This window comes from Pecten maximus, chromosome 14, assembly GCF_902652985.1.
Source record: "Pecten maximus chromosome 14, xPecMax1.1, whole genome shotgun sequence".
NCBI classification, from domain to species: Eukaryota; Metazoa; Mollusca; class Bivalvia; order Pectinida; family Pectinidae; genus Pecten; species Pecten maximus.
The window spans coordinates 30,873,023-30,885,085 of NC_047028.1; the positions used below are offsets into that span (position 1 = coordinate 30,873,023).

The window sequence follows — 12,063 nt, forward strand, 5'->3', positions numbered from 1 at the left end:
GTTCTGAGGATATAGGTTGATTACGACCATTGACAAGTTTGATAAATGCTGCCATTTTCACTGGAAAAAAAATCCCTTGTGAAGTTTGACGTTTAATGTTTCTGATGGTTTTATTGTCACTGTCCTGGTTCTCATCTTGGGAACGTGACCTTGCTAATGGCGTTGACAATGATTTACACAGGTAAAAGTCGTCGTTGAAGAGGACACTCTTGATATAATATTTCCATCCAGCACGTTTTAGTTTTCTTTCACTTTACGATTCTATTTCAACAGGAGTGAAATAATGCAACGACCAGACTGGAACTCGAACCTGTGACCGCCGAACTCAAGACTGACGCTCCAACCATTTGATAGCTACCTGACAACCCGTGACCGCCGAACTCTAGACTGACGCTCTAAACCATTTGATAGCTACCTGACATCCCGGGGCCACCAAACTCTAGACTGACACTCTAAACCATTTGATAGCTACCTGACAACCCTTGACCTTCTAACTCTAGACTGACGCTCCAACCATTTGATAGCTTCCCAAAACCCTGGACCACCGAACTCTAGACTGACACTCTAAACCATTTGATAGCTACCTGACAACCCTTGACCTCCGAACTCCAGACTGACACTCTAAACCATTTGATAGCTACCTGACAACCCTTGACCTCCGAACTCCAGACTGACGCTCTAAACCATTTGATAGCTACCTGACAGCCCGGGACCACCGAACTCTCGACTGATGATCCAACCATTTGATAGCTTCCTGACAACCCGTGACCACCGAACTCTAGACTGACACTCTAAACCATTTGATAGCTACCTGACATCCCGTGACCACCGAACTGTGGACCGACACTCTAAACCATTTGATAGCTACCTGACATCCCGGGGCCACCAAACTCCAGACTGACACTCTAAACCATTTGATAGCTACCTGACAACCCTGGACCTACTAACTCTAGACTGACACATTAAACAATTTGATAGCTACCTGACAACCCTTGACCTCCGAACTCCAGACTGACACTCTTAACCATTTGATAGCTACCTGACAACCCGTGACCACCGAACTCTAGACTGACACTCTAAACCATTTGATAGCTACCTGACATCTCGGGGCCACCAAACTCCAGACTGACACTCTTAACTATTTGATAGCTACCTGAAAACCCGTGACCACCGAACTCTAGACTGACACTCTAAACCATTTGATAGCTACCTGACAACCCTTGACCTCCGAACTCCAGACTGACACTCTAAACCATTTGATAGCTACCTGACAACCCTTGACCTCCGAACTCTAGACTGACACTCTAAACCATTTGATAGCTACCTGACAACCCTTGACCTCCGAACTCCAGACAGACACTCTAAACCATTTGATAGCTACCTGACATCCCGGGGCCACCAAACTCTAGACTGACACTCTAAACCATTTGATAGCTACCTGACAACCCGGGGCCACCAAACTCTAGACTGACACTCTAAACAATTTGATAGCTACCTGACAACCCAGGACCTCCCAACTCCAGACAGACGCTCCAACCATTTGAACTACCTGGCCACCGGCGTTCATTCCAGTCCGGTCCAGTTCCGATATAGTATTGTTTTTGCTATTACATCGCTTTGGAACTGAACAGATACAATCTCCAATGAATGTTATAATATTACAGTTCCGCCAATTCTCCTAATTGAACCTATTCATGTATCATTTCCATGTGTAAACTAGCTATGGAGGTAATTCCCGTGTAGTGTGCTGAGACGAACGAGAGCGCGAACTATCAGTGTGAAATTTTGATTTGATATGGTTCATGATTTCGATGAAACGATTAGCAACTACTCTTGAATTAAACGAACGCACTTGAATTAAGATTAATCAATGACCACCCTTGATATAGAGATCGTCACGCGCTTTCGTCTCGTGGGGGAAACACAGATACTCCAAAACCATTCCGGCAGGTGCGTGATCTAATGTAACACAGCCCACAGACACCCGTTCAATCATATGACACAGGTCTATCGAACTTCAATCAAGCACGCTACCTACTTAGACTAGAGCGGTCGCAGGTAGGGAGACTTTATCGAATACTGTTTATACAGAAAACTAAAACAATGCAGTGTTAAGTGTTTGGTCGCCTGATGAAGGCATGTATTTTCAAACCAGATAGAAAAAAAAACGTTCTCGGGAGTTTTAATGTAATTTGAGAAGAGTCGCCAAAGTGTCACATTCTGGGAATCAGGATTTGATGAATAATTGTGTCAAGTCACGACAGTTGGTATTGTGTTAAGCTATGCAGTCATACACTGGCTTGGAGTAAGCTTACATAGGAAGAACGTAGTGCTTTCAGGGAATCAAACTATATTTTGTTCCCTTGTCAAGCTGATGATATCTGTTTATGTGCTGTGGATGAAATGATATTCTATACCAGTGTAAAAGTACTTGAGAAATTCGAACTGTTTTCCTGGGAAGTCATACTTATCTAATAATTAAAGCTGACAACGACTTCTACTTTGGGAAATGTCTTCGTCAATACGGTGTTTGCAAAGAGTTGCTGTGCAAATGTATTCCTCCTTTCAGCTTGAATACTGCTGCATTGGTAACAGTGTGAAATAGACATGAATATTCATGCGATTCTCGTCATCAATATATAGTGTATTTTGTGTTAGATAGGTGGGAGCGGTATGAGCTGATCTATCTGTCAATTCTAGAGATGATTTCGGAGTTTAAGATGAGGGTTTCCATACTTCTTATCCAATTTTGCTGTTGTCTCTGTCAAGACTGTTCTGCGGTCCTCTACGAAAACTACACCATCGGTAAGTACATATTCTTCAACATCATTCACGTGTATAAGCGAAAAACATATAGATATATATTCAAAAGTATATTAATATTTATAGCTATCTATATATAAATACTTCGTTACAAGTGAAATATGGACATGTATGTGTTGTCGGTGCAGACTTTATTTCATGATCAAATTAACGTCACTTGAACGTTTGTTCTTTAGGAGGTATCACGTAAGGTGAGACTGTAGAAAAAAAACATCATATCAACATTGATAACATCCAGTTCATACCCGAATGCATAAAATCTGATAGATTTCGGTAGAGAATTGAAATCAAAATTGAAAAAGAATTAAAAGAGCCTAGGAATCTCTACAGCCATGGGACCTATTTTGTTTTATTTATTTATACTTCAATTTGAATGCAGATCGTTGATAGTTGCATATACAATGTTAAACACGCAGCTCGCCATTTATCAAGTGGTTTATAAAAATCATCAACTCGTTGATATATTCTATACATCGATTGAATATTTTGAATTGTTATCGGCTTGCATAATATACATTAAAATGTGCATTAATGATGGCTGGAGACAATTAGACTTAACAAAGGGTTCTAGTCCGATATGGTACGCCTATTGTTCTGTGTCTGTCTCCTATGATTGGTGATGTATTGTTATGGTTATTCCTTTGTTTGACTTCCTGTCTGTTTAATGTTGTTAGGTATTGTTATGATCATGTTTCCTGATGAATCTATTGTGAGACGAGATTGTTTGATGTTGATTTAGCGACACCCATCCCTGTTTGAGGTTGATATAGCGGCAACGATCCCTGTTTGAGGTTGATTTAGCGACATCTATCCCTGTTTGAGGACGATTTAGAGACACCCATCCCTATTTGATGTTGATTTAGCGACACCCATCCCTGTTTGAGGTTAATATAGCGGCAACGATCCCTGTTTGAGGTTGATTTAGCGACACCCATCCCTGTTTGAGGTTAATATAGCGGCAACGATCCCTGTTTGAGGTTGATTTAGCGACACCCATCCCTGTTTGAGGTTAATATAGCGACAACGATCCCTGTTTGAGGTTGATTTAGCGACATTTATCCCTGTTTGAGGTTGATTTAGCGACACCCATCCCTATTTGAGGTTGATTTAGCGACACCCATCCCTGTTTGAGGTTGATTTAGCGACACCCATCCCTATTTGAGGTTGATTTAGCGACACCCATCCCTGTTTGAGGTTGATTTAGCGACACCCATCCCTGTTTGAGGTTGATTTAGCTATACCATCCCTGTTTGAGGTTGATTTAGCGACACCCATCCCTGTTTGAGGTTGATTTAACGACACCGATCCCTGTTTGAGGTTGATTTAGCGACACCCATCCCTGTTTGAGGTTGATTTGGCGACACCCATCCCTGTTTGAGGTTGATTTGGCGACACCCATCCCTGTTTGAGGTTAATTTAGCGACACCCATCCCTGTTTGAGGTTGATTTAGCGACACCCATTCCTGTTTGAGGTTGATTTAGCTATACCATCCCTGTTTGAGGTTGATTTAGCGACACCCATCCCTGTTTGAGGTTGATTTAGCGACACCCATCCCTGTTTGAGGTTGATTTAGCGACACCCATCCCTGTTTGAGGTTGATTTGGCGACACCCATCCCTGTTTGAGGTTGATTTAGCGACACCCATCCCTGTTTGCAGTTGATTTGGCGACACCCATCCCTGTTTGATGTTGATTTAGCGACACCCATCCCTGTTTGAGGTTGATTTAGCGACACCCATCCCTGTTTGAGGTTGATTTAGCGACACCCATCCCTGTTTGAGGTTGATATAGCGGCAACGATCCCTGTTTGAGGTTGATTTAGCGACACCCATCCCTGTTTGAGGTTGATTTGGCGACACCCATCCCTGTTTGATGATGATTTAGCGACACCCATCCCTGTTTGAGGTTGATTTAGCGGCACCAATCCCTGTTTGAGGACGATTTAGCGACACCTATCCCTGTTTGAGGTTGATTTGGCGACACCCATCCCTGTTTGATGTTGATTTAGCGACACCCATCCCTGTTTGAGGTTGATTTAGCGACACCCATCCCTGTTTGAGGTTGATTTGGCGACACCCATCCCTGTTTGAGGTTGATTTGGCGACACCCATCCCTGTTTGATGATGATTTAGCGACACCCATCCCTGTTTGAGGTTGATTTAGCGACACCCATCCCTGTTTGAGGTTGATTTAGCTATACCATCCCTGTTTGAGGTTGATTTAGCGACACCCATCCCTGTTTGAGGTTGATTTAACGACACCCATCCCTGTTTGAGGTTGATTTAGCGACACCCATCCCTGTTTGAGGTTGATTTAGCGACACCCATCCCTGTTTGAGGTTGATTTAACGACACCAATCCCTGTTTGAGGTTGATTTAACGACACCCATCCCTGTTTGAGGTTGATTTAGCGACACCCATCCCTGTTTGAGGTTGATTTAACGACACCCATCCCTGTTTGAGGACGATTTAGCGACACCTATCCCTGTTTGAGGTTGATATAGCGGCAACGATCCCTGTTCGAGGACGATTTAGCGACACCCATCCCTGTTTGAGGTTGATTTGGCGACACCCATCCCTGTTTGATGTTGATTTAGCGACACCCATCCCTCTTTGAGGTTGATTTAGCGACACCCATCCCTGTTTGAGGTTGTTTTAGCGACATCCATCCCTGTTTGATGTTGATTTAGCGACACCCATCCCTGTTTGAGGACGATTTAGCGACACCAATCCCTGTTTGAGGTTGATATAGCGGCAACGATCCCTGTTTGAGGACGATTTAGCGACACCCATCCCTGTTTGATGTTGATTTGGCGACACCCATCCCTGTTTGAGGTTGATTTAGCGGCACCAATCCCTGTTTGAGGACGATTTAGCGACACCTATCCCTGTTTGAGGTTGATTTGGCGACACCCATCCCTGTTTGATGTTGATTTAGCGACACCCATCCCTGTTTGAGGTTGATTTGGCGACACCCATCCCTGTTTGATGATGATTTAGCGACACCCATCCCTGTTTGAGGTTGATTTAGCGACACCCATCCCTGTTTGAGGTTGATTTAGCTATACCATCCCTGTTTGAGGTTGATTTAGCGACACCCATCCCTGTTTGAGGTTGATTTAACGACACCCATCCCTGTTTGAGGTTGATTTAGCGACACCCATCCCTGTTTGAGGTTGATTTAGCGACACCCATCCCTGTTTGAGGTTGATTTAACGACACCAATCCCTGTTTGAGGTTGATTTAACGACACCCATCCCTGTTTGAGGTTGATTTAGCGACACCCATCCCTGTTTGAGGTTGATTTAACGACACCCATCCCTGTTTGAGGACGATTTAGCGACACCTATCCCTGTTTGAGGTTGATATAGCGGCAACGATCCCTGTTCGAGGACGATTTAGCGACACCCATCCCTGTTTGAGGTTGATTTGGCGACACCCATCCCTGTTTGATGTTGATTTAGCGACACCCATCCCTGTTTGAGGTTGATTTAGCGACACCCATCCCTGTTTGAGGTTGTTTTAGCGACATCCATCCCTGTTTGATGTTGATTTAGCGACACCCATCCCTGTTTGAGGACGATTTAGCGACACCAATCCCTGTTTGAGGTTGATATAGCGGCAACGATCCCTGTTTGAGGACGATTTAGCGACACCCATCCCTGTTTGATGTTGATTTGGCGACACCCATCCCTGTTTGAGGTTGATTTAGCGACACCCATCCCTGTTTGAGGTTGATATAGCGGCAACGATCCCTGTTTGAGGACGATTTAGCGACACCCATCCCTGTTTGAGGTTGATTTGGCGACACCCATCCCTGTTTGAGGTTGATTTAGCGACACCCATCCCTGTTTGATGATGATTTAGCGACACCCATCCCTGTTTGAGGTTGATATAGCGGCACCCATCCCTGTTTGATGTTGATTTAGCGACACCCATCCCTGTTTGAGGACGATTTAGCGACACCCATCCCTGTTTGAGGTTGATATAGCGGCAACGATCCCTGTTTGAGGACGATTTAGCGACACCAATCCCTGTTTGAGGTTGATATAGCGGCAACGATCCCTGTTTGAGGACGATTTAGCGACACCAATCCCTGTTTGAGGACGATTTAGCGACACCCATCCCTGTTTGAGGTTGATATAGCGGCACCAATCCCTGTTTGAGGACGATTTAGCGACACCAATCCCTGTTTGAGGTTGATATAGCGGCAACGATCCCTGTTTGAGGACGATTTAGCGACACCTATCCCTGTTTGAGGTTGATTTGGCGACACCCATCCCTGTTTGATGTTGATTTAGCGACACCCATCCCTGTTTGAGGTTGATTTGGCGACACCCATCCCTGTTTGATGATGATTTAGCGACACCCATCCCTGTTTGAGGTTGATTTAGCGACACCCATCCCTGTTTGAGGTTGATTTAGCTATACCATCCCTGTTTGAGGTTGATTTAGCGACACCCATCCCTGTTTGAGGTTGATATAGCGGCACCAATCCCTGTTTGAGGACGATTTAGCGACACCTATCCCTGTTTGAGGTTGATATAGCGGCAACGATCCCTGTTTGAGGACGATTTAGCGACACCTATCCCTGTTTGAGGTTGATATAGCGGCAACGATCCCTGTTTGAGGACGATTTAGCGACACCCATCCCTGTTTGAGGTTGATTTGGCGACACCCATCCCTGTTTGAGGTTGATTTAGCGACATCCATCCCTGTTTGAGGTTGATTTAGCGACACCCATCCCTGTTTGAGGTTGATTTAGCGACACCCATCCCTGTTTGAGGTTGATTTAGCGACATCCATCCCTGTTTGAGGTTGATTTAGCGACACCCATCCCTGTTTGATGTTGATTTAGCGACACCCATCCCTGTTAGAGGTTGATTTAGCGACACCCATCCCTGTTTGAGGTTGATTTAGCGACACCCATCCCTGTTTGAAGTTGATTTAGCGACACCCATCCCTGTTTGAGGTTGATTTAGCGACACCCATCCCTGTTTGATGTTGATTTAGCGACACCCATCCCTGTTTGAGGTTGATATAGCGGCAACGATCCCGGTTTGATGTTGATTTAGCGACACCCATCCCTGTTTGACGTTGATTTAGCGACACCCATCCCTGTTTGACGTTGATTTAGCGACACCCATCCCTGTTTGATGTTGATTTAGCGACACCCATCCCTGTTTGAGGTTGATTTAGCGACACCCATCCCTGTTTGATGTTGATTTAGCGACACCCATCCCTGTTTGAGGTTGATTTAGCGACACCCATCCCTGTTTGAGGTTGATTTAGCGACACCCATCTCTGTTTATGGTAGTATCATGATTATCATTCTTGTTGTTGGTGCCCTATCGGTTCGCATTGGTGTCTCTACTTCTGTTTTGTTGTCTTCGCGGTTTATCTGGTTGTCGCCTTTTGTTTTTTTGCAGTTTCTTTTGTTGTTTTCTCCTATTGTTTGGTTCCCCCTAGCTTCGTGTTTTTTTATGTAATTTTGTGTTGTCTCGTTTCATTTGTTTTGATGCCCTTTTTTGTTCCTTTTGGTGTCCTTTCGACTCTTTTGTTGTCTGTCCTTTCCTTTTGGTGTCCTTTCTTCGACTCCTTTTGTTGTCTGTCCTTTTTTTGATATCCATTGAATGTTGTTGTCTTTCTGTGTCCTCTCGAGTCATACTATTGTCTTTCCTTTTGCGCTGGTGTCTTGGCAGTTTATTTTAATTTTATTTTCTCCAGCTTTGGTGTCATTGTTGGTTCCTGTTGCCTAATCTAATGACTTTGTGTCCCCTCTATTGCCTTTGTTGTCCATCCTTTTGTTTTGGTATTCATTAGTTGTGTTTTCCCCCTTTTGTTGTCTTTTCTTTTGTTTTTTGTGTCCCTTCAGTTTTTTGTTTTAATTTAATTTTTGTATTTTTTTTTGTGTTCTATTTTGTGTGTCCTTCCGATTCTCGTTGTTGCCTCAACTTTTGTTTTCGTGTCCTTTTAGTTTTTGTTGTTCTTTTCTAAAGGTTTTTGTCCTCTCTATTCCATTTGTTTTTGATTTCTTTAATTTTGTTTGTTTTTTTCCCTTCTCTCATTTTTTGTCCTCTTTATTCCATTTGTTGTCATCCCATTTGTTTTTGTACCTCTGTAGGCTTTTGTTGTCTCCCTTCACTCATTTTTTTAATCCTCTCAATTCTCTTTGTTGTCTTTCCTTTTGTTTTGGAGTACCTTTGGTTTCTATTATTGGCTTCCGATCGACAATGTACGGATCGTGTCCTTATGTTGGTTATGTGATATTTGTCCAGGGGTCTGCCGAGTCATCGTCCCAAACGAGTAATCGAACTAGCCATATAACATACTGAAATACAAAACGGATAGGTATTTTAACCATGACGTCTGACTTACATTTCCATAAACTGGCAGAATGTGGAGAAAAAATGTTGAAATTTTATCTGAATCTAACACATTTTGTAATTTCTGCCTTTGATAATTGATCCTTTTTGCCATAAATAACTGTCATTAATCCTGTTAGCTTTGATATGATTTGTTATCCAATGTTAATGTAGTTAATACGATCCGTGAAATCACTGCGTGTGTATATAGGTGTACCTATATTCGTTTTCAGATGATAAAAAAACCCGTCACATGTATATATTTGTAGGTTGATACCCGTACATCTGTGACTTGTCATAAGATAAGTATTGTGATGAATCATTAAGTGATAAATTTCCCTGGTGAATGATAACAATGGATGTTTTTGTCTTATTGAATATCACCGTAACAGATCGCTTCTCGTTCATCGATCCACCACGTGTTCAAAGCTTGTCGGGTATAATGTTTGTGGCAGTGATAATGTGATACAGTATGATAGCATCACATTGATACAAACATCCAGTCACCTCAACAGATAACCCCGATATAATGACTGGTCCCTCTCAAATGATAATCTCGATAACGTCGTTATGGTTGTTATTCCTCTCACATGATAATCTCGATAGCCTCGTTGTGGTTATTATTCCTCTCACGTGATAATCTCGATAACTTCGTTGTGGTTGTTATGTCTCTCACATGATAATCTCTATAGCCTCGTTGTGGTTGTTATACCTTTCACATAATAATCGTTATAAACTCGTTGTGGTTGTTACGCCTCTCACATGATACTCTCGATAACCTCATTGTGGTTCTGCTTCTCACATGATAATGCAGATAACCTCGTTGTGGTTGTTATGGCTCTCACGTGATAATCTCGATAACCTCGTTCTGGTTGTTATTCCTCTCACGTATTAATCTCGATAACCTTATTGTGGTTGTCATGCCTCTCACCTGATAATCTCGATAACCTCGTTGTGGTTGTTATTCCTCTCACGTGATAATCTCGATAGCCTCGTTGTGGTTGTTATTCCTCTCGCGTGATAATCTCGATAACCTTATAGTGGTTGTTGTGCCTCTCACATGATTATCTCGATAACCCCGTTGTAGTTGTTATTCCTCTCACGTGATAATCTCGATAACCTCGTTCTGGTTGTTATTCCTCTCACGTATTAATCTCGATAACCTTATTGTGGTTGTCATGCCTCTCACCTGATAATCTCGATAACCTCGTTGTGGTTGTTATTCCTCTCACGTGATAATCTCGATAGCCTCGTTGTGGTTGTTATTCCTCTCGCGTGATAATCTCGATAACCTTATAGTGGTTGTTGTGCCTCTCACATGATTATCTCGATAACCCCGTTGTGGTTGTCATGCCTCTCACGTGATAATCTCGATAGCCTCGTTATGGTTGTCATGCCTCTCACCTGATAATCTCGATAACCTTATTGTGGTTGACATGCCTCTCACATGATGATCTCGTTGTGGTTATTATGCCTCTCACATGATAATCTTTATAACCTCATTGTGGTTGTTATGCCTCTCACATGCTAATCTTTATAACCTCGTTGTGGTTGTTATGCCTCTCACATGATAATCTTTATAACCTCGTTGTGGTTGTTATGCCTCTCACATGATAATCTTTATAACCTCATTGTGGTTGTTATGCCTCTCACATGCTAATCTTTATAACCTCGTTGTGGTTATTATGCCTCTCACATGATAATCTTTATAACTTCGTTGTGGTTTTTATTCCTCTCACGTGATAATCTCGATAGCCTCGTTGTGGTTGTTATTCCTCTCACGTGATATTCTCGATAACCTCATTTTGGTTGTGATACCTCTCACATGATAATCTTTATAACCTCATTGTGGTTGTTATGCCTCTCACATGCTAATCTCGATAGCCTCGTTTTGGTTATTATGTCTCTCACAGGATAATCATGAGTCCGACACTATTGTCTTTATATTTTTGTTATGATAATCTCGATATCTGACTGAAATCTGGCTGACCCTCTGTATTCACGTTTGCTGTTTAAATCTGTAGGAAGGTGTGAAATTGTGTCATCTTCCCCCTTTTCATGATTACAGACAAATCTGTACATTATAAATTTCATAAGTACAAATTATAAATATTTCTAATCGACAAAACATCCTCTTTTCGTATAGACTTGACTACCAATCGGTTAATTTGAATACTAACTGTCGGTTTACGGATGTCTAATTCATTGACGGGCGGTCTCTATCTGAGTGGGGTCTACGTAAATGTCGTGTTGTATGCCATTACAATGGAATAACATTTCGCAGGTTCTGGTGTGTGACACCGGAATGGACAAATTATTTTCCTTATACATCGCTTTCATAACTGAGCTTCAAGCATGGAACATCATATGCAATTTAAAGGCATTATATTTTGTCACGAGCTTGGGAAAGAAAAAATAGACTTCATCATAGGGACGAGGGCTCAACTCAAAGGCCAAAAGCAAAACAGTGTAAAAGGGTATTGGTAAGAAGAATATTTGAGAAAAAAACAGCATAAATCATGTTTAAAACTTTCGTAACCTTTTGCGGATCATGCAATGAAGAAATCGGGTAATATTTACGGCCAAATATATCTTGAAATGAAGAAAATATTTGATTTTGTGGTGTAAAGTATTAATCCGCAGGTACATTTAGTTTAGGGATGTTTCATCACCTATGCTTCCGAGAAGAAATATAGAGTCACCACGTGACTATTCCATGTATATTGCATTCAAAGATAAAATACATTATCTTCCAATGACGTCACTATCGCTAACACATGTCACACTGATATTTAACATGTAAATATCATATTATCTATTAACTGGAAAGTACTTTGATGTTGTAGAGGATGTTTCATAAGAGAAGAGAGATCCAT

General features: G+C 42.2%; 1 protein-coding gene across 1 annotated transcript in view; it reads left to right on the forward strand.

The window, feature by feature from the left end:
* Positions 1–2,651: 2,651 nt before the first annotated feature.
* The window catches only part of LOC117342315, a 63,604-nt gene continuing 54,192 nt past the window's right edge, over positions 2,652–12,063 (forward strand). Inside the window, exon 1 of the mRNA XM_033904435.1 lies at positions 2,652–2,805. Within this exon, the coding sequence (XP_033760326.1) occupies positions 2,703–2,805 (103 nt within the window). The 5' untranslated portion in view covers positions 2,652–2,702. The remainder of the gene's footprint in view (positions 2,806–12,063) is intronic.